Here is a 24,644-nt window from a genome sequence, read left to right as displayed (position 1 = left end):
TAGAATTGTGTTTCCAAGATCAAAAAAGAAGATTTAAAAGAAGTAAGGCGCAGTTAAATATTATTTTCCAGACAAATGGCGGTAGAGAGGAAAGGGAGGAAAATAATATGGCTGATTAACTAAACACAATAACAAAGGTCTTTATTTAAGTATGAGTGTTGATTAAGCTTTTATCTTGCTGTATTAATAATTAATCGAATCATAGATATGAGTGACATCACCATAAATCGCACTGCGACACAGGCGCAGGGATACAATGTTGAAAAAAAAAAACGAGAGATCCCGCTGATCGTCTGCTGTTCTACGTTAGTTCGCCTGCGTTTAAATCCCTGTCGTCTGTTTTTATCAAACGTAGTCATCTACCGCAAATATCCGCCAAATAAATTGGAATTAACTGTTGACTGAATCCCAGGCTTGTTAATCAATAGGACAAAGCTACAGAGAGAAGATAAATGAATATCAATACGCCAGGGATTAATTGGCGGATGAACATCTGGTTGCAACGCGGCCTTAAGTGCTGATAATACAGAGGTACTAATATAGTGTCTAGTCTGAAGGCGAGCGTTCGAAGCAAAGCACAATGGTGAGTTTTCGTATAGTTTCCTAGGAGGATTGCTGAATTTATTGTTGATGAAATGGCTCGTGACACCAAGATGTTTGAGCGTGTGTGCATGCGCGCGATTGTGTGTGTGTGTGTGTGTGTGTGTGTGTGTGTGATTGCCGCTTGCAAACGCGAAATTTCATAAACCTGCTAGTACGTGACAATGCATATACAGTATTTCCGCATTTGTATGTGGTACAACAAAGATACTGCGACTCGTCATGTTGTTATCATGTAGATAAAAGATTGGACTGACTGAACCTAACCTGATTGGGACATTTTTGGTTCAGTGCACAGTTTATCAAATTTTACAGCGCACTAAGTGGATTCTGGGATGACTGTTTCAAATGCGACACCTTACGAGGTAAAGATAAACTTCCACGTCATATTTAAATTAAACTGTGCACGTGTTACACTCCCTTCCTTGGTTTTATGTTATTGTTAAGTACAATGCTGGAGTTCAACAAAAGCAGTACGGAGGCTAGATAATGGTTGATAAGGTTTTTTAATTAATGGTAATATTTGCATTAGCCCCATATGGGTATTTGCGGTTAAGACAAATTTGATATAATATATCGGGACGCAGTCACTCATTTCCCCGCTGAAACAGTTAATCGTCAGAAGAAACAATAAAAAAAAGAATGCTATCGGCCAGCGAAGGGAATGAAACTATTTGTGGCAATTAGTTCCAAAACCTTAACGGGGTGATCGCGTTGTGTACATACAGTTAAATAATGGAAATGTATATATTATGATAATGGCATTTGATCAATTTAGAAAAATCGTTTACCATAGTGATTAGCGTTGTGCATGCGTAGGGCAAGCGGTCATAGAGAAATATGATACATAACCCAAATTAATAATTCAGCATTATAAAGGCAGCAATTACGGAAAAAGGACGCTGAATTAGAGAGGTGCTGTCTAATTTCAAAGAAGACAGTTAATGTTACCGCATATAGGGGTAACACGGCAGACCATGGTGTGAGAACACCTGGTTTCACCTGTGATGTCACCTTTTGCAGGTCTAAAGGCCCCAGGTGCATTTTCATTTTATTACACCTTGCAAGCCGATGCCATATCCGTCCTGATCTTGTAATTTTTATTTCATCAGAGGAGGGTTAAGTACACCAATATATTACCATATCCGACTGATAATTGTAAATCCATTCACACAGTGTACATCCATTATTGATCTATTAATTTATATAAATTTACGTATCCGATCTTCCATCCGTTCACCTACTAGTGCATATCCATCTACCCATTAATCCATTTATTTATCCGTTCCTTTATCTATGTATCCATCCATCCAACAATATATCCACCCATCCAGACCAGCCGTGTCCACCTGATTGTCCCTCCACCCTGCCATCCGTTAGTTTATCCTTTCTTTCTCTCCATCTATCCATATATCCATGTATCCATGTATCCATCTATCTGTCCGCCCTCCCGCCCCGTCCGCCCTTCCGAACACGGCGCCATTAGCGCAACTGTCAGCGCTGATTCAAGCTATCAAATATTTATTTTTGATGAAAAGAGGGGATTTTTGCCTACAATAGCTTTTTGACAGAGTTAATGCAATCAATGACAGGTTGAAAGCGCGAGAGTTTCATTATTCTTCTTTAATTTTTTTCCTTGCTTTTCGAGTTGCAATATGTTATTACTTGTGGCGCAGTAGCCAACATTGTGAAAAACAGCCAATGATACGGTTGTACAGTGTATGATACGGGTAGTTGAATTGATGACTATTATATACCATGTATACAAACGGTTTATATCAATCCTATCTGTGTGCAGTAAGTAATTTATTCCTGGATCGGTTACAGGGATGCGGGAGATTGAATTTAGATGGAAAGTGTGAGGCAAACTAGTCATCTATCCAATCAGAAGATAGTAAATTAAATTAATTGAGGCCATTCTTCCGGTCCATACATCTATACATCCAGCCATAACTCGTCCATTTCTCATTCTTCATTCGTCTGTCCACCTTCCATTCATCTATAAATATTACCATTCGTTCATTCTTTCTTTCATCCATCCCTAACCTCTTCTCCCATCTACCCATCCGTGCGTGCGTTTCTTCCTTGCCAGCCAAGATGCTGCAGCCGCGCCACTGCGTCGTATCCGGCCGCTGATCGCTTGCACTGGCTGCCTGTAGCTGTCCCTGGTCGCTGACTTTAGGGGCCTAACGCGTTAAAAGCTTTTTATTGATCCTTTCACCGCCGACTCAACTGTTGTATTTGTATCTATGCCGGTGATGCATTACAACATACAACTGAATGTGACACTTGCTATCTGGATATTATTGCATATTATGATTATGGTTCTTTTTATTTCAAGAACAAGGCATGCTTTAATTTGCAATTGGGTCGTCTATTTCAACGCCGTCGCAGGTACAATTAACTGACTTTGAATAAACCTCATAAAATGGAGAGGTAGAGGTGTAGTCAGTCTTATGTAGAGTGCAAACGGCAGCGTGAAGTTACGGATTCTATCTGCACCACACTGGAGATCTCTCTCTCTCTCTCCCTCTTCTTCTTCTTCTTCTTCTTCTTATTCTTTTATCTCTTTTCTTTTTCTCCTTCTTCTTCTTCTTTCATCTCTTCTTTCTTTTCTCTCTGTTTGTCTTTTTCTTCTTCTCCTCCTTCTTTTATCTCTCTTCTTCTTCTTTTTTCTTCTCTTCTTCCTCTTCTCTCTCTCTCTCTCTTTCATCATAGTCATCATCTTCTTCTTCTCTGCCTCTCTCACTTACTTATTCACAGCATGTAAATGGAATTAAATGCTGGCCCACATGATGCTGTACACGCTGCATATCGATTGTCAAAACGCTCGAATTAAGTGCAATTATCTCATAACGGAGATATTTGCAGCTTTGAAACACATCTCACCCTATGTACTTGTCGTGTTGCAGCGCTTAATTGTTTGGGAAATTCAATATTAAACAAGAGAGGGAATAATACACGCGCCAGGGCACTTTGAGTAGAGTCTGTTTCTGAGGATGGTAAACAACCATGACGTCATCAAGGCACTTGGTTGAGACGCGCAGCAGCGTTTTATCTGTCAAGGCTTCTGTATGATGTATTTTGTTTCGATAACAATGGATATTAGAAAATGTATTGATTTTTACCTGCTGTCAAAGCCTCGATTTGTATACGGCGTGTACGTTTAAAATGGGATAGGAAAGAAATAAAATTGTTCGTCATCTGTTGCCGACATTGGCTTCCGCGTGTGGTTCCGCACTATACATATATTTCCTTAGTCCTAGTTGTGTTAGTTATAGAATGGATAGTTTATAAGTTGATAGAGTATTTATCAAAACATAGATTGGTATATTTTGACTTTCGGAGCTTCAAAGGAAATATTGTCACGTCTATAGAACGTGCTCTATTTTGTCACAAATAATCAGGGTTTTTTCTCAAAGAATGGTGTACTTGAGTCACATAATACAAGAAAAACTTATGAAATTACAATTGTGCTTTTTTTCAGACAGTAAGCTGTATTCACTTAAGTACTCACCAACGTCTTACGCAAGCCGTTGACCATGACTTTCACATTCTTAGTTTTTTTTTTTAATTTTTATAATCATACAATTTTTCTTATGTAGTTCAATTTGTCAGTCACCTAAAGGGTTGCGAGATATAGTTTTATTGTTGAATTTGTTTCTAAAAAACACCTTGGGCAGCAGGAAAAAGGGGGCAAAGAAATGTCAAGTTGTAAAGAACTACATTAATCGAACGCATATACATATGTTGTGCTGTTTTATAGTTTTAAAGTTAATGGGCGATTGAGTAAATTTCTGGGAGAACATCTCCAGTATGTTTGCTGTCTAAGCATTTGTCATCTCGTATTTAACGTTTAAAAACCCCAAGTCAAGTAACTGTATGGCGACCATAAAGAAGGAAATAAGGCGTGTATTCTCTGTCCCTTGATCTGACAATGCAAACATTTGTTAGCACACTTAATTTGTTAGTGTGGTAGCTTTCTCATGTCTCTACTCCATTAGCCAGACTGGAAGTGTTAGAGTCGGATTCGATAAAATGTCTAAAAGGCTGAAAATTTAACCGAAAGACATTAGGCCTACGGACCGCGACCTTAATTGTACCTTAGTCTAAAACTGACCACCAACACTTGATATCCAAAAAGACATATGAGCACGTTAAAATGCCCACCTATTCTAAACCATGACACCTGTAGAGATATTTAGATGCAAATCGGTGCTTTAAAATCCAATTTGATTTCCCGACTTAGACCGAATACTGGTTTTGAAAAAAAATGTCCTTATGCAAGTACCGGTATGACTAAGCGTCCGTTTGGCATTTAGAACGCTAATTGATTCACTGGCCAATCGATTATCTCATCCTGAAAGACACGCGTCTCTTTGATATCGGTCAACTTATGGCAGGAGACGCTGCTTAATGAAAATTGCCTCTCTCGACCCCCTTTGTCATCAGGTATCCGACAGAGTTGAAAAGGAGGTGCTAAAATCTGACAATTGGAATTGGAAGTCCACCGTTAGATTTTTTTTTAATTTTTTGTGTGATAAATCAAAATGTTTGTTTGAACGAGGATGAAAGGGCTGATGATGGATAAACGGTATTAGAGAGTTCGAATTCCAGCGTGTGAGAGATTTCAATTATTAGGATTAATTCTATTTCCTTTTGTGAAGAGTCACTACGATTCGATTCGCCACAGAGTCTTTAAGATGCCAAATATTAATAAACTGCATTTTAAGGAAGCTAAACGTGGAAAATGTGCCGTCATTAAAATGATTCATGGTGCACATATGCTTTAAAACATAAAATGAAGTTCATCGAAACGTCACCGTACTTACCAATATGGTTAGCAAAGCACTGACTAGATTTGCTACCTGTGGTGATCTAATCGTATCAAATTTAGCCGTCCTATCCTGACTGGGAGCAAGACAAAAAATTGTAACTTCAGTGTATAATAAAACGCTAGACATTTCGATTAAAAAAAGATCCGGTGTGAACGCGGCGTAGCAGATCGAGTAGAACTCCTCATCCGTTTGTATTTGACGGGCGCGTGACAGATGACGATTTAGTTCAGTAAGCGCGTAATTACTTCACTCGATATGTGCCGTATATACTAGTGGCAGAGGAAAAGTGTCAACTTCGGTCGTTTAGAGATTTTTTATTCATTTTCTTTCTTACTTTCTTACTTTCTTTCTTTTGTTTCAATTAATGCCTTCAATAAACATGTTAGCGTGAACCCTATAACGTAACGAAGTTACTAAGAATTTCTTGGAACATCCTCGTGATGCCATATTAGCAGGATCATAATTCTGGTCGCACTGATACAGAAGCATTCTTCAAGACTCCTAGGAGTTTGCTCTTAAAGTCCAAGTAAGAGAATTAGGATCATGTTCCTATTTGCACGTAGCGATATGCTGTAGTTAGAATTTTTTGGAGTTAAGTCACGAAGTTCTATTAACAGAATAATGTGAAAGCTCGCAGGTACTGTTAATCATTCTTAAAAAACCCCTTCTGCTTGCCCATAGATAAGTTTATTCATGATCACGTGTTGATTCTTATTTTATGCGGTCCAGTGTTTTTTTACCAATTGGTTTACATAACTGGACATTGGCTCATTGCCATAAATGAGGTAAAATCAAATATGCTCATACCTACGATTGTATCCGTGGTTTTTGGTAAATTTATTTATTTATTTATTTATTTATTTATTTATTACTTCACGCCAATAGCCACCTAGTTTCTTTGGTTCACTTAGATCTGATCACTTAGGGCGCATTCCGGACAAAGTTAATCCGCTAACTAACAGATCCTCGGATCAACCATGGCCGACCTACTTGAAAGCTTCCAGCGTTATCCCCAAATAGACACTGAATATCTGGGGTTATGCGGAAAGCATTCAAGTGAGTCGGCCATATTTGATCAAAGGACCTGTTAGTTGGCGGATCAACTTTATTGTAAATGTGGTCTTGAAGAAACACTATCCATTCAGGCATATTAATAGAATACTATTTTGTATTATTTTGTTTTCCTCCATTTCCCCCCCCCCTTCCCCCCTCCCCCCTTCCCCCCCCCCCCCCCCCCCCCCCCCCCCCCCCCCCCCCCCCCCCCCCGCCTGACCGCCAGTGTCGACATATCGGCACATGCATGATAACAAAGCTAACATTGGACTCGCTCCAAATACAATAATCGCATATACGTTTGAGACAAAATATTAATCTAATTAATGGTTTGGGTCTTGCGCTGTATATTTTCTTTCTGGTCTACACGTATAGGATGTTTTCTATTAATTATAATGGAGGTGGAATACCTGTTTTTTCCCCTTGGAGAAATAAACAAGTAGCATCCAAACTATAAATGCAAGGAGAGCACGGAAGCAAACCGGTAGACGTAATATTTAATCAATCAGACCCTGAAAACAAAATAAATTTAATGCAAGTACCGGTTGTTTCAGAATACCAAAATAACCTATATATTATTTAATGAAAGCAATATACCGATGCAGTAGTTGGATAGAAGAGGGAAAAGCAATGAAAAATGTCCTCCTCACTGTCTCCTCACTCCTCACTGTCACATATGCCTTATGACGTACTCTCTACCAGCTGACGTGCTCTCTACCAGCTAACGTACTCACTACCAGCTGACGTACTCTAGCTGTACCAGTCATGACGTTAGAAATTTTCGCTTGGCCTCTGTGATGTATCACCAGATAAAACCAGTTTTTCGCCTTTAAGGAAACTCTTTTGTCTCCGCCCACCAGCAGCTCCGTGTACTGCCTTGGTGCCAAATTGTCATTACGTAATCTGTCTTCATTTTCCTGTCTGGCAAACGAGCCGTCTGGAGAGTTTCCTCATAACTGCACACAGTTAGAGCAAGCAAATATCTCACTTGGTTTCAGTCAGAGGGCCTTGGCAGGTCATTGCCTACTGAGTAGTTATGTTACCCACCTTGAAACTGCCGCTTGGATCTCAGCACAGAGTCACAGGACAACAAAGCCCACATAGTTAGACACGTATCTATGAATGTCAGGTAAAAAAAAATCCATTCTTTTTCCCATGGTAGAGGGTACTAATGACGTACAGTTAACAAAAAATTCTTTCCGGTCCCTTGTACCTCCCTGCAGTAGCCCAAACCCACAGACCAACATGGATCATTAACACAAAATATCTTTGACCAGAAAATTGGTCTATTCTTTTAGACCAAAAGTGAGGCCTAATTGCGTTCCAGATAAATCCAATGTATTATATATAAAATCATTGGTCTCAAATATAAGTTATGCCTCGTTAGTTAAAAAAACCAAGACCAAGTATTTAATTTTAATTGGACCATTATGGGTTTATCTTACGCAAAAATAGGTTAAAAATTCTGTGTATACGTATAGTCCCATAGGCATAGATATTTGCCTAGCAGTTCGTGACCAACCTCTTCATGACCAACCAGGCCGTGACCAACCTTTTCATCACCAAACTCTTCATCACCAACCAGGCCGTGACCAACCTTTTCATCACCAACCTCTTCATCACCAACCAGGCCGTGACCAACCTTTTCATCACCAACCTCTTCATCACCAACCAGGCCGTGACCAACCTTTTCATCACCAACCTCTTCATCACCAACCAGGCCGTGACCAACCTTTTCATCACCAACCTCTTCATCACCAACCAGGCCGTGACCAACCTTTTCATCACCAACCTCTTCATCACCAACCAGGCCGTGACCAACCTTTTCATCACCAACCTCTTCATTACCAACCAGGTCACGACCAACCTCTTCATCACCAACCAGGGCCATGACAAACCTCCTCCCATTAGAAAAGTCTATTTTGCGGACACAGTCAACTAAGCAGAGCAACTCTAGTTCATAATTCATATGTGTACGTGATGTTTCACAGGCAAAAAATTTCCCTGTGGACTTTTGTTGAAGAACCAAGCGTGGTGTGGCATTACTTTGTCAATTATTCTACTAAATGTAATCCATTATGAACTCATGCTGTGTATAGATTTTCAGGGCAATTACGTTTTGGAAAAAATATATTGTATTTCAAATGCTGGCTGGTCTAGATAGACCGTTAGAGGAACGTTGTCGGCAGCAGTTAATTATTATTATTATTATTATTATTATTATTATTATTATTATTATTATTATTATTTATATGATAACAAATAATATTACGTTTAATTCAGGCTAAAGGGTTGTATTAACGTTAGTCGTATCACTGAATTCAGGCAAATTATCGTCTTTTTTCATGGAGTCATTGCTTAATTGAGGAAAGGATCTTTCATCCGTCTTCTCCCTCATCTTCCTCGTTTCCCCTACTACCTTTGTGATCCTACACGTGCTACTTATTATATAGATTTGTAATTGTATGACCAAATATCCGGAGACTGTTGTTCTTTCTGTACACCGTATACGATTTGCTTTTAGTCCGCATTTTATGTCTCTCAATGATTGACTTATTCCATATGCCATTATCGTAATTGTATCTAAATGTCTCTTTCCCATACGGAAGTATAAACTAGGAGCTGATGTCTCACTTGCATTAAGAGCAAATGTTCATCAAGAGGGCAAACGTCACTTGGTTATGTTCTGTGTATGGAGTGGATATGGAATGTTGATACCATTGAAGCATTGCATAGAATTCCGCAATAAACATTTAGATATAGTCAGTGTAATTTATAGGAAAGGTTGGATGCACTTTATTGGCATTAAATACAATGTTTTGACTTAAAACCTTAAAAGATAAAAAAATTGCAAAGAATATACATTAGAAACTATATTTATATTGTTGTTATACAACGATGAGTATCGCCGGCCATTATACTTAAACATCGTTTTTCGTTTTGAATTTATGGTCATTTATCAATCAGGAACAAAAATGAAAGAACGTAGTATGGTGATGGAAACATGGACAATAAAGAGAATATAACCGTGCATTAGATGTATAACATTAAGTAATAAGTTCTATTGTCTTTGTAAATATTATGAGTATAAGAGATATTCTAAAGAACGTGGTACATTTTCATAAGCCTAAAATATTATTTGAAAAACAGACGTGTTTATTCATATACACATGTTATCAATGTCTTTTACAATTTTAGAAATTTGCAATTACATTAATTTTCTAATGTTAGGTTTCAGTTATATAATAATAATAATAATAATAATAATAATAATAATAATAATAATAATAATAATAATAATGTATGAAACATATACAAAATTACAATGGACACTCGATGCCAAGTAATATGTACTAGATAAAACGTCTCTGAGCACACAACAACTGAAGAAACTAAGTGCTCTGAGATCTCTTGCCATGGGAGAAAGGACATTTCATTAATTATGCAGTCTTTAAATATTGACGCCTATCATAGTTTGGATATATTGACATAATGTACACTATCGTAATGAATTATTGAGTAATTTTCTAGTCAATATTTGAAGAGAGACGTGCACCTCACTCACTGTTGCCTTCTTATGTGCAGTGTATTTGAACGTTTGATTGTTTTGTGTTAATCCGTCCAGGCAGGACGAAACTTGCTTTCAACTGATTCATCAAACGAAATAACTGTGTATTATTCCAGTAAATGTCCCTTTGTTTGTGTGTGACTGAGGTAACGCCAAAATACATCAGCTTTAATAGTGTAAAATTTGCATGTGATGTTTTGTTGCAACATATCTTCGCTTAATACTGCAAATTTTATATTTTTTCTTTGTTTCTTCCAGTGTCACGAAATAAGAGAAGAAGAGTTAGCTGGTAAGTGAACCATTAAAACCTTCTAGATTATCAATCCAGATAATCATTTTCTTTTCATGAATTTTCTTTTATTATCACTTTTAACTACGACCCCATTAGTCGTCCAGTCAACGAAAGAAATATCCGCACTGAAGCTGGAAAAATGTTAATAAAGGTATCTCAACTGAATCTGGTCCACAAATGGGCCAATATACCCCAGATAATTTCCCACCAGAATCCAACCATGACCAAGTGCTAAAATCAAAATGGCCGTCAATGCATAGGGGGAGGTAAACTTACAACTGGATGGGCCATATTTGGTCCTCAGATCTGTTAGTCCGCGGATCAAATTGTTCTGAATGCACCCTAAGTTCATAGAATGATAAGATTGGGACATGGAGCAAGAAAGCACGCAGAAACAGCCCCAATATCTCATGGGAGTGTGTCGAATCAATTGAGAGAGCTTTCTAAATTATTAACGGCTGACGCTTAGAGTCCTCAGTGTCTGGTCGATAGAATGAGAGCGTGTTACGAATGGGCTTTACACACTGGGCTCCAGAGAGAGAAAAAGAGAGAGAGGGGGGAAATAGAAAGAGAGTGATAGAGAGCAACCAAGGGTGAGAGAGAGGGAGAAAGGGAGACAGAGAGCAAATAAATAAATAAAGGAAGAAAAGGAGAAAGAAAGAAAGAAAGAGTGAGGGAGAAATGTAATGGATTTCGACTGTTTTTTACTTATTAATATATATTTGCATGTAATCATTATAAGAGGCAAAATTCAACGACAACATTTCGCTTTACTTTTCTTCAAAAGTCGACGTCAAAACCTATTTAAACAGGTAAAAATAAAGGCCTACTAGTAGCTACTTAAGAAGGGGAATTGCTTTTTTACTGAGACAGTCTCCAAATGGTATGGGCTATCTGAGCCGTTAAGTGAGTCATCAAGAGTTGAAGTCTGTTCCACTTAATGAAGAAAAACTGACGCGATTATGGGATTATTTGCGTGCACTTTGAGAAGATGGCATCACAGGGGAATTGGATGCTCTCCTGCACTTCTACATGTGTAGTTAAAATAGCGACAAGTTTCTTTTTTCTTTCTCCTAATGTTAGGCAGAAACAAAATTGCAAATATGGAACTTTCACCGTGGAGATTTTTTAAATCAAACATGAGAATAATTGAGGCTTAAATGTTGACATATTGGGTTGAAAGTACGGGATGAACAAGTACAATAGGAATTTTTAAGACAACAACGTAAAAAATTCATTTAATAATCCTTTACCAAACACTGACGGATAGGCACTATTTCTTTGAATGTCTCTTATTCCTAAGATGTGGAATCGTTAAGGAGGCCATGCGTTTCAATTTTGACATCCACTTTAGCCTTCGTTTGGCAACATTGAAACATATCAGTCTTGATTATGATCACTGATACTGTCCGACGGACCATAGATCTCTCACTTTTTCCTTTCTCCTTTTTTCTGTCTGTTTTTCTGATTATCTTTTTATTTAAATTTCTCTCGCCCTTCTACCGTGCTTCTCATGTCTCCATGTGGAGTGTGAAGGTGTGAGGGAGGTGGAAAAGAGAGGGGTGAAAGATTGAAAAAGAAAGACTGAGTCAGAAACATAGAAAGGAATGACGGTCTCCGTATCCCACATCCCTTTTTCTTTTTTTAAACTGTTTTTAATCTTTCCCCGTCTTGTCCCCTCCTCCCTTTCCTCAGATGGTTTCAACTTCATTAAAGCACGCAATCTCCTCGCCAATAAATAAACTCTTTATTGTAATACAATATCACTTTGTGGATGAATATATCATACTTATCCCCACATAGAGAAGGCAGACTGCACCTGACGAATGTCAATATTAGAATGAGGGAAAAAGCAAAATCAACAGTGGATATGGACTACGTTTGCAATACATTAGTACAACCGTCTCATTCTTTTAAGAATTAAAATTGCACATTATGAGAAATGTCAGTGCAGCTACGGGATTTGAATTATTTAGGGCTCTGTTTTATACACGGGTGGTCCTGTTCCAGTTAAAAACATAGCTTGTTGCCAAGACTTCACCAAGACACCCTCCGACTCATCAGTAAGTATAAAGCCACGTTTCAACTCAATTTGGGTCGACCTAACTTGTTACGACCCGCCCCAGCATGCCGTGTGATTAGGATTTCCTTACCGCAGGGATCGCATTCAATCATTCTCATAGACCGCCCAACGCCTTGATAACTAAGCGGCTTGAACTTATCATAGTAATGTAACTTGTGCCGACTTTAGAAGGACAAACAAAAGAAAACTAAGTTTATGTAACTAAATTGCTGTATTGTCAATATATATCGTATAGTTTACATTGTATATATTTATATGCAGGTACCTGTTAGGCTGTACGAAAAAACTCGTAAAAAGCACTTGAACCAATAAATAAATAAATAAATACCATTTAAATATTAAATGTTTCAGCCAGTTGGCCTGGTGTGGACGAACGCTCAGGAGGTCGATCCCAAATTTACAGTAAACACGCCTTAAAATACCAGGGAATGTTCCCCATGTAGACCTGACTTCATATCATTCTGCCCATCAACTGCACGGGGCGTCAATCAATTGTCGTACAAGCAAATGGTTTTTTAGCTCTATACTCCATCGCCAAGTGATGGGAATGTAACGATCGCATGGAGCTAAAAGCTTCGAGGAGCTTATATCAATGACAGCGGCAAAATATATCTCTCGATAAAATTCAGTTAATACTGTAGCTGAACCAACGACTAGACGAACATTTTTTTTCTTTTTTCCCCTTTTTGCCCTAGTTTGAGGTCTTACATGCCAGACACTTTCCGCTGGTAAGGCCTCATTCTACCCTGGGTTACAAACATTTGGTCGGGTTTAGCCGCAATGATTTGACACAAGTACTCACTTAATATGCTTCTTTGATGGTACAACAAGATAGATATCACTTAATGTGCATCTTTGAGGCTACAACGGGATAGATACTTAACGACGTTAAATTGACCATCGTCTTAAAGTGCAAACATGCAAATATATCGATAGAAACCTTCCTAATTGTGTCGTGTTCAGTAAGTGGCTGATATCAAGTGATGACCGAAATGATAAATACCAGTCCACTCAGCTTAATTGGTCGAATATGATGGGAAATTGCCTCTGTAATTATGTCACCAAATATTGATCCAGCACTTCCAGTCACTGTGAGGAATACTCCGTATTGCCAACACAACACTAGCAATTCTATAAAAAAAAAAAGAAAAAAACTAGCAACAAACTATCAATAGCGCATTTCACCACTTAAACATGACGCAGGACCACAATAACACTTTACAACGTTTGCCATAGAGGTCTTCACTTTAAGAGCAAACGTTGCTTTTGTCATCTTTGACAAGGGATACATTCGTTATAGTCAACTTCAAAAGAGATACACGGCTATTGTATTTGTACAATTATTCCTTCATTTTAGGGAACTTATACGTGTTTGTCCAGAAATGAAGTACAAAAAAAACACAATCCATCTTTAATGTTTAAACCAAATTAGGCTATGTGTTGTTTTGTGATACGAGTTTTAGCTTGATCTGGTTAACATGACATAATAAAACACTTTCAAACCCACTTGCCGAAATATAGTCACGGTGTCGCAAAAAAAAAAAAAAAAAAAAAAAAAAAAAACTATGAAGACTTCTGGGTGATGCAAATTTATTGTTGAACTCTTTGACCATTCAAATAGATTCTAAAGGCTACTTTAACAGCATGCCACCAAAATTTTTGTGTGACCTAACAAAACAGTTGTCAAATATTCATTAAAAGGGGCACTTTTGAGATGACAAAACGTACGTTAAGGGCTTTTAATGCCGCTTCATGCGGTCGATACGCCGATGATAGGCTTGCATGGAAACACAATTCTTTCGAGTGGAGAGGAGCAAGGGGGTGCCTTTTGTTTTATGGTGCTTAGTGTACTTTATATTGGTAGCTTTAATTGTCTCTCGGGATCCCAGCGTGTGCAACGAAGGATCTCTCTTCTTTCCTTAATAGGCAACATGATTAATTCATCATTTTGTTAAGGAAGAATCTAAATTGGTTAAAAACGGAAAAAGCCACTTGCGGGAAAAGTGGCAACGAGATCCATTCTTGCGGGCATTTCCCCTGGGGGGTTCTTTGATTCCGCTACCGTAAGCAATGTACGGGATAGACCAAATAAGTAGCAAGAAGAGCACATTTGAACACTAATCCCAGGGGGTAGATATTTGCTATATAGCAGGTGTGGGTAAAGGCCAATTAGCCACCACCCTCACTCATCTGCTACACTAATGTTACAGCTGCTCAGCACTGGCTGGCTGTAGTATGAGTTCCCCAAGGACGCGGAAACTCCATTAAGGTCTGCCGGGAAATGCGGGGAAGTTTGCCGATAGATTGGGGCTCGATAAAGCGTTATCTTTAGTTGCCATGTTTTAGCCTTTGTATCTGGTTTTATTGAACCGTTTTAAGTTGTTCATATCTTTATCTTGCATGTGTTCTCTTTCATCCACAACGCAACATAAATTTAATGAAAATGGCGATGGTCTGATTGCGTCACCGGGACTGGAAACAGTTTTGCACATAACACTGCTTTGTAACCAGATTATGATTACCTTGCTTTAATTCTAATTCTGACCTTACTACATTGTATCTTGTTTTGTAATTCAGAGTTCAAGGAAGCGTTTGGACTCTTTGACAAAGATGGCGACGGTCGGATTACGTCAGCGGAACTGGGGACGGTCATGCGCAGTCTTGGTCAGAACCCCACAGATGACGACCTTAGAGACATGGTCAACGAAGTGGACGCTGATGGTATGTGATAAGACTAATGAACTATATTACCATATTTTTGGATAATTTCAAAATTCTATGAATGGGTCATCGGACTTCTTAAAACTTTTTAAATGATAAAAATAAGATTTAAAAACGTATTTTTTTAAAATAAGGGCTATCTTTATTTGCCCTAGCTGTTACAACTACGTATAAAAATAGTTAAACACGGTATGTATGCGTTGATGCGTGTACATGTCATTCAGAATACAGTATAGTATTCGTAATAGTACATAATGCAATAAATGCATAATTCATCAGATTCCGTTACATTTCGCAACACGGTATTCTCAGTATTAGATCATATTGTAAGCATACAACAGAAAAGTCGTTTTCTTACATCCCCGGAGGGAGTGGGGTATTTACACACCCTCCCTGACCCTAGTCCTATCAATGGCAATGTTATCATTCCGTATTTGTTCCCTACTCCCACTGTCAATACAGACTACAAGGTATGACAGATTAAGACTTACAGGTGGAGGAAACAGTGTTCTTCTTTAGCATTGACAGGCGTGTGATGGTATTTTATTTCAGTGAGTCAAGTATACAAATGCTGACTGACACGCGGATACAAGGGGAAGACGGTGTCTGTGTGCGTGTGTGTGTGTGAAGGGGGGCTCCTGTAGGCAAGTTGTGGATAGGGGACGCCCCTCACTCAAAAACTGCTTGTTGCCCCCTATTACAATACATACATACCTACACACACACACACACACACACACACACACAGAGAGAGAGAGAGAGAGAGAGAGAGAGAGAGAGAGAGAGAGAGAGAGAATTAATAGGATTAATAAATTAATGAAGGGTTAAACCCATCTGACTTAGACTGGGTTCCCATACACAGATCGATCCATCTGGATCGATCTAACTCCCTGGGAAGTCTCACTAATTGTTATCAACTAACCGGCTTAAATATCTGTCACGCCTATCAAATCAGCTAAGGGGAAAAGATAATTACCCCCTAGCAGCTTTACTAGGCGTGACAGACATTAAAGCCGGCTAAGTTGACTTGTGAGACTCCCCAGGGAGATAGATCTATCTAAATATCTGTGGGAATGGTCCCTTATATTCTGAACCCTGACTAGAAATGTATTTTAGAGTATGGAAACTGGTACCTAAGTCTGAAATTGGTGACACCTTATTTTAACAAGAGATTTCGACCGTTGCCCATAGCCTATTGATGTCGGAAGATATCTTGTCAGTACGCTGCAGTGCAAATTCAACATGCGACTAAAACATTCAATAGACGCATTTGTCTTAATCTTTAATTATTTGCACATTCCTATCCAGCTGTGTGCTATCTTATTGTCTGTCTTCTCGTAATTTAGTTGGGCGCACGCACATGAAAGCAAAAACTAAGTTGATTTGGAAGCTTATTTGACTATTCCCTGTTGTGTTGCAAGGGAAATGCGTTTTACGTTTGAAACAAGCGACTCAGGACATTTGCTTAACTAAAAGGATGATTTGTCTTTCCGCTGGAACTGTTTTTAAAACTTTCTCGACAACCTGATTAAAATTTGTTAACATTGTGCAAGACAAAGATATAATAGTAGTCTACTGGCATTAAAATCAAACAGATTCAAATAAACACGAGAAGGGTAACATTATATTGATCTGTATCTGCCAACGAATGATTTAAATCATTTAAATATTGCAGGAAACGGTACAATTGACTTCGATGAATTCATCAAGATGATGAGTAAATCGAAACAGTCTAGCAAGGAAGAATTGTTGCAGGCGTTCCGGCTGTTTGACAAGGACGGGAACGGCTTCATTAGCGCTGAGGAGCTCCGGAACGTAATGGCCAGCCTGGGGGAGAAGTTAACAGACGAAGAGATCAAACAGATGATCCAGGAGGCCGACGTGGACGGTGACGGGCAGGTGAATTACGAAGGTAAGCGTGTCTTGGGTAAAATGCCATCTATCGCAGGCCTGTAGGAGGTGTGTAGGCGGGGCTTTTCAGGGGGTTCGTATGCATCTCCTTGCAGTCTGATAAGGGCACATGAAGGTTTCATGAAAAAAGGCCCACTTCTTCAGAAAAAGAACCACTTCCCCTTTAAAAATGTTGGCTACGGTGGGGGCGTCTCGATAGTCCGAAGGTTCATTGGTCCGAAAAATGGTGACATTTTCATCAGTTTTTTTAATCAAGGGGTTCATTGGTCCGAAGGTTCTATAGTGAACATTCGGACCAATGAACCTTCGGACTGTTGAACGGTCCTGTATGGAAGGTGTAACACTGTGGGTGGCAGAGGTGTGTGTGGGTTTTGGGTAGAACACTTCTCTCCTCTCAGTGGATGGGATGGCAGTGTGCAAAATTAACACGGCAATATTATAAAAATTATAGGCCAAGTTAAAGGATGAGCCTATTATCCAGGTAAATCTGCAGGTGAGAATACATGTTATTTAGTATTCAATCCTGTTAAGGAGGACGGGTCGCTGGCCGTCCCTGCTACCTGCTTGAAAATGTTGTCATACGAGTGTTAGGAGTGAATTTATATTGATGTTTAATAAACGTCATGCACTAGGGAAAAAAATATATAATTAACAATATATATTTAAATAAAGTTAGGTAGATTCTGAAGTCGAAATATTGGCTGGCCATACATATTTCATTTAAGTAAAGGGCCTAAACGTAAAGATAATCTCTGTCTCTGCCGCAAAATAAGTGGAATCAATGGCCAAATACATTTTATTATAAAAGAAAACCATCAACGCCAATGTGCGTCTGGACGACAATCGAAACGCTGTAAATTCAGTCAGTCAGAAAATATGAATAGCATTAATCCACAAATGAAAGGTTCATGATGAATAATGCACAGTTTCAGAGAGAAATTTGCGATTGATGAGAGCGGAGTTTAACTGTGATGCACTGTGTTAATGTTAAGTGTATCATGCCAAAGCGATCGATAAAACACACACACAGCAGGTCTCTGTTACTCGTGTTTTAAAATCCTGGTTTCGCAGAAGAATTTTAGACTGTAACTTGGTATTAACTTTAAAGGTAAAATTATTCTACTCTCACCTTTAATAAACCAGCTATAGTCAAATCAAACGGAGAATTGCACTTTAATCATAGGAGATTAATTAATGGAGTAAGCCATTGCTTATATTTGAGAACAATACTTACTATACATTTGAAGACTACCACGGTTTTATTTTGGGTCAAAATTGAAACAAAGCGAGACTTTTTGTATCTTTAAAGTAAGGTACCGGTAAGATCTGTTTGCAGTCGAATTGTCCTTTGTAAAAACGTTTGAGGGCTACTGAAGAATCGCTAAATATGTCAGAAATGACCTTTACACAGTGAGACCAGTCAAAAGTGAAAAGTACGTTGTCGACCGCGACCGATCTAGAATACGTGGTTATCACATTTTAGCCCTTTTTTACTAAAAAAGTGTCCTTACATTTAGTTGCAATGCATGTAAAACACTGTTTGTTTAAAAAACATGAAGATAAATACATTTCGTCTACCGACCGTGTTTAGAGCGAGTCGCCATTCGTTAGACAACTCCCCAATTTTTTTCGGGCCTTGCGTGATCTGTTTCGATTACATGCTAGTTCAGGTTTTATGATTTGCCTTGTGGCTCGATGTACAACATGTAGTGCTACTACTAAGCCTACATGTACGATAAATTTTGTATGGGCCCCTATATTAATTACCACACCTTCATTAACGTAAAGGGACCGACGACTTCATGAAATTGATTCGTAATCAGCATGCCGGTGTAACGTGAAAGAGAGTCCCCCATAACAGAGTCCGCCTCCCATTCATTTGTTCAGGATTTTGACCTGCTTAGGTCAGACTAACCCTAACCATTATAACTATATGGAGGGCGGACTTTCTGTTACACGAACCCTCACTTTCGTTACACCGGCTCTACATGTGTCAATGAAAACAATCCGTTTCTTTTTCAGAATTCGTCCGGATGATGGACAATCCAGGCCATAAGTGATTCCGGCAAAGAAAGTCTCGCGCGAACAGAAACTCTCGCACGGGCATCTCACTGTTCTATGCATGACGTTATGATTGATTAGCACCTTGAGGAAGGAGATCTCGCTCGAACGAGATCATAAGCTTGGGCCTTACTTTACTCAGTGAAGTACTGAATCTCGTTCGAACGAGAACAGGAGGTTGTGTCTATGGCAACCAGTGGTAATCATTGCTGTCCACATTTTTCAATTTGAGGAGATTATAGCATCTGCGTGTTTGATATAATAAAAATGCTAAATCGCCATCTTGCCTTTGTACTGCGTTTGGTGGCTTTCCGAATTTTTGGAAGGTGGAATCCAAAAACCTTAAAAAACACACAAATTTCCTTTCCTCAGTGCTCTTTTCAGCATCCTGATAACGAACTCAATCGTAGAATGGCTTAAGACTTTTCTCCTAAATTATTCAAAAGGAAGCCGGAAATAACAATAGCACGGTATTCTGGGAGATTATTTAAAGCTGCTGCTTTCATATAAATTTATGATACGTATAAATGTTATTAAAATGTACACTCCAGGTGTTTGAAAATCCCCAAAATGCTTATTTTTGCCACCCACAGCTTCTTATAAAACCTCACATACACATTAGGAATTAATTATCCCCTTTAATGTGTTTTATTATGGAGCGTACCTGATATTTCTATTGGAACTTGAAAATTTCTATAGGAAATTGTCGCTGTTATAATCACTGGTCAGTCATTTTAAACTAAAATCAACCTTTATAAATTGTATCAAAGGTCGAATCTAAGTGCAGAGAGGGATAGATTTTTGGTTCTTGAGTACGAAAAAATTGCTTATTTTTCCGGGAAAAACATTTTGGCGGGCAGATCGCATGGAGTGTACATTTAAAGTAGATGTTAACTTCTCTCTGATACCAATGTACTTTTGATTAATTTATTCTGGCACAATGTATATTTTAAGCGCAGATAAGTTTGTTTACCATTCCCTATGGTAACCTCAAGTGGGGTTGTTATACATGTATGATGATGGTGTACCGTTATCTCTTTTTCCAATTTTCCAACTGTTTTTCTCATGAAATAGTAATCAGTCTGTTAATTCATTTTTTGTTATTTTGAAAAAAAAAGCACAAATAAGCTGAAACCAGGGATATAAGCTTTGTTTGCATCTGTCAACCCAGTAGCCGCATGCACTGTTTTGGGCCGGTTTCCTTTAGAGCGTCCTTTAGAGCGTCCTGTAAGACCTAATAGAAAATTTCTGAAAGGGACGCACTGTTTAAGCGCTTGATAATTCACTGCAATGTGTGTATTTCTTGCTATCCGAATGCCTGCATCTAACATTGTTGTGCTTTTTTTCTATTATCTGTGCATTTGCCAGCTTGCTGTTTTTTAACCCTGCTAGTACGCCTGTTCGGGGTCCTCACGCAGTCAATATGGGTTACTGACTGGGTCCCAGTGTGGCTCAGCTACGGAGACCAGGTGGTTCCTTAGTGAATTGGCCAACCTGGACTAGTACATGGGTAGTGCCTGGATCCTAATTGTATACGTAACCCAAGAGAACAAAATCAATCCTCGGAAGCCTAGTCGGGTTAGGCTTAACTCCTCTGGGTCCGGTTGGGTATGCTGGTTGTTCACATGGTGATTTTTTTTTTATTTTATAATTAACAGGCAATTTGGCCTGGTTTAGTGCGCATGCTCGTCATATATGTGATGAATATAGAATAAAGTCGGGTAAAACCGCTTTCTTTACTGATTTTATTGAATTTTACTACTGCTGGATGCCCAAGTGGTCTTTAAAATGCTGAATAGTGAAAACAGTGTTTTAATTAAAACATGCTTCGCCTTTTTATTAATGATTCACGGTCCTCAAGATCTCTTCCTCGTGTAACTGTATTAAATTGTTAATTAATTCATTTTACATTCCGTGTGTTAAATTTGATCGATGTTACTTTTATTGATGTTTTAATAACGGGTACATGTTATTTATCAAATATATATTGTACTGATTTATTGATTGATTCAGATTTATATTAACGTTTAATGTTACTGCGCGTATTGTCCTTGTATTACGTGTACACCTATGGCATGAATAACAAAATCAGGATAAGGTATCTGATGACGTCATAAGAGATGGTGATCTTCACCTTTAACCTCACTCACGTTAATTTTAAATTGCAAAAAATATGTTTTTTTTCTGATTTTGGCATTTAAATCATTTACGATACAGAAATTATTCATTGTAAACTAAAATTCGTTGTCACAGTGCATGGCTTGGTCATAAGTAGGGTCATCTCCTTAAAAGCTTGCGTAATATCATCGGGGCATTATAATTTTTTCCGTGTTTATTGATTGTTGTGAATAGTTCCATATTCTTAATGTAAGTGTGTATTCTACTCAATACTTGTAATACGTGGATTTGCCTATAGCTATATTCTTATAGCTTATGTGACTTCTGCCATTAGCTTAAGGTTGTGAAGGTGTTTTCATTACGTTGCGTGTGCTTATCATAAATGTTATATTATGCAATTGTACTTTTTATTGAATGATGAATTAATAAACGTGGGATTCTATGTAAAACGTGTTTGTCATGCTCAATTTGCTAGCATTTGCTGTATTGCTGCAAAGATAAATTAATAAACACGGCGTAGAACTATAGGGTACATGTACTCATGAAATCTTCAGGAATTTTTATGTTTGATGACTTGATCACGCTTTCGTCACTGAAACTTATGTTTAGTAGTAAACCACGGGTATTACGGGCCCGGTATAGCATTTGCTGTGTCGTACAACACATGATATTATAGACCTGTCGAAAGTTGAAACTTTGTGCAATCCCGGGTTGATATCTGCAGCCCAAGGTGCAGCTGGGAGCGAACGGTGAAAGGCGCATTTGGTTCCTTGGAAAACGCAAAGAGGATGGCCGAAAACATAAACAAAAACATGTTTACCGTTCTTGCATCAGATCAGCCAGGCTGTACCTTGATTAATTGATTGATCAATATGTGTTCAAATTTTGATTGATATTGCTCCACATTCGACTCACATTTTTAATATTCCATGCGTTAACCAGTTTAAGGCACACAGGCTTGAGGCCCGTATCTGGGCTGTATCATTGGGTGGGGAATATGTTATAGGTTTGAGGACTACAGACACAAAATGAGCGTTATATAGGCATTTCTATAGCAATTTGATGGATTCTTCTTTGATTTCCAAAACTTTTACTTTATTTAACAAGCTATGCCATAACCCAAATTATTTACAAAACTATAAACCCGTTGTTAAGTTTCAAATTCTGAGTCATTTCAAATATAAAGTATTTCAATAAGCAGTTGAAAGGTATAATCCACAAGCACAACCGAATACACGGTTTTATAAAGGGAGAAGGATAACGAGTGTGGTAGAGAAGCCTTGGTGTTGTCACACCTGACACAATGACATAAACGGACGACAAGTTAATGCCATGACAATTCTTCACAAAATATATGACCTCCGGATATTTCATTGTTCTGTAGTCACTTTAAGAGGTGGCGCATGACTTTGACATGTTAGCTTAACATTCGTAGGAAATCTTAATTTATTTTTTGTAATGTGAGACATAGAAAAGATGTATTTAGGCGTAAATAACTGCAATACAAAGTCAGGTTGGATCAAGGGCTCCACATGCAACCCCATAACACCTGAACAACTTATATTTTCTTATTCCTTGTTGTATATTATTTAATTTATTTGTATTTTAAGAGAGAGAGAGAGAGAGAGAGAGAGAGAGAGAGAGAGAGAGAGAGAGAGAGAGAGAGAGAGAATGAGAGAGAGAGAGAGAGGTGGAGAGGGTGGAGGGGAAGGAGATAAAAAGTCAAATGTTTCAGTTACTTATTCTAAAATGAAAACCAGAAAAAGAAAAAAAAACATATGCTTTAAACTTACAGAACTATCCCCTTATTCCAAACATTAATCAATTCTCTGTAAATCAAATTCTCAGTTTACAGTACACGTAATTAACAGATTTTATTGTTGTTTACTAGACCTCCTAGCATGTGACAGCGCTGCAACAACAAAGACTGAACTCATACATGTAGATCCACGAAAACCAACTTCTCTTTTGTAGGACTTAATGTTACACAGTGAGTTTGTCATCAACGACCAACGACCCCAAATATGTCAAAAATTCGGTTATAAATACCATCAAACAAAGGGGATACCCCTAAATGTCTTCCGGAATCTTGATATATTTATGACATGATTAAACGGAACATGTCTTCAGTTGATTAATGTACTATTATTATCTGTCTAAATATGCTAACTGACATACATGTATGCTTTTTTATCGGTAAATAACGTCACGAAAAATATATTTACTGAATGAAACCACATTATGAGTATACAATTTTTCCGTTCTCAGTCAAAAGAATGTCTAAGCGAATATTATTTCCTATAAATGATTCCTATTTCAAAGACGAAATCGCGTCATTAATTATATGTGCATTTAACTATCAGCACCTATTCTGAAGCTGGAAGTGACGTCACCAATAGCCACACCTCCTTGTCCATATAAGGCATATTCGTCGAGAGCCACTCCCTGTCACAAGATTATTTGCATATCAACATGGCCTCCAGGTCGATTACAGGGGTAGTAAGAAGTATGTCAATAACGAAGTTAACCTCGCCCATAAAAAATGCACGAAGATTTTTACTGATTGGTAAATACTTAACCTTGAGTGATTTGTACCATACACCAATTTACCCCGATCAATTTGTCTCAAATGAAACACAAATAGACTACTAAAGAAAACTGAAGAACATAAACAGGCGTCATGTCCAGCGCAGTACAAGTTCAATTCACGAGCAAACCTGTTACTACTTTGATAAAATTACCCTGTTAAAGAAATCTTAGAATCTTTTTCACCCGCAGTACATCATCTTCCTTTGAATAAACCTGAGGAAAAAGACTTGCTCTAAGCATTTGCCGCCCTTAAATCAATTTATGCAGGTGAAAATGTTCAGGTGTCCATCTTTAATCTTGTCCGCAGATTTTTGACACGCTCTGTAAGGGGCGGTCACCTGTTCCCCGTGACGTAGTCGTTTTCACCTGTCCTAACAAAGCTGTGTTTATTCATCGACGCTTTGTTGACCCTTGAGCTGTCATTCACGGCCCAACACACAGGTATGTCTCAGTGAACGCTGACCTAGATTTAATACCTGACTCACTTAATCGGAGAACGTTCAACACCAGCACACCTGTGAAAAGAGATAGAGAGACACCTGAGTTGAGACAAGTTTAAAGAGAGACTGTTTTTAACGGAAGGTTATACAGAGGCAGATTTGCCATACAGCATGCCATGTCGCGAAAGCATGACAACACTCAGGTGAGTGATAGCCATCTGAAGTTACCTTTAATTAACTGCTGAGATGGGCCACAGATTGGGCGGGTCGGATTGATAGGGCACCTTGATATTGGTGTATGTCCCTCTGTGGGTCGACTTGATGTGGTGACTTAATTAATTTACTCATTAGTGTCTTGATTAGATTAGAT

General features: G+C 38.4%; 2 protein-coding genes across 4 annotated transcripts in view; both read left to right on the top strand.

Moving 5' to 3' along the window:
• Positions 1-443: 443 nt before the first annotated feature.
• LOC106181286 (neo-calmodulin) lies at positions 444-21,694 on the top strand. The gene is made up of 5 exons (XM_013565616.2): positions 444-583; positions 10,318-10,348; positions 15,012-15,155; positions 16,831-17,067; positions 19,089-21,694. Exons 1-5 carry the CDS (start codon positions 581-583, stop codon positions 19,124-19,126), a joined length of 453 nt encoding a protein of 150 aa, XP_013421070.1. The 5' UTR covers positions 444-580; the 3' UTR covers positions 19,127-21,694.
• A 2,534-nt stretch (positions 21,695-24,228) lies between these two features.
• The window catches only part of LOC106181259 (uncharacterized), a 36,133-nt gene continuing 35,717 nt past the window's right edge, over positions 24,229-24,644 (top strand). Inside the window, exon 1 of one of the 3 annotated variants that reach the window (XM_087019173.1) lies at positions 24,229-24,477. In XM_087019173.1, coding sequence (XP_086875299.1) covers positions 24,451-24,477 — 27 coding nt within the window. In that variant the 5' untranslated portion in view covers positions 24,229-24,450. The remainder of the gene's footprint in view (positions 24,478-24,644) is intronic. The other 2 variants (XM_087019171.1, XM_013565591.2) reach the window with 2 other exon arrangements.

The sequence above is a fragment of the Lingula anatina genome, chromosome 8 (genome assembly GCF_051362555.1).
Source record: "Lingula anatina isolate TDL-2025a chromosome 8, LinAna3.0, whole genome shotgun sequence".
In the NCBI taxonomy this organism is placed as follows: Eukaryota; Metazoa; Brachiopoda; class Lingulata; order Lingulida; family Lingulidae; genus Lingula; species Lingula anatina.
This window is presented reverse-complemented; position numbering and strand designations above follow the sequence as displayed.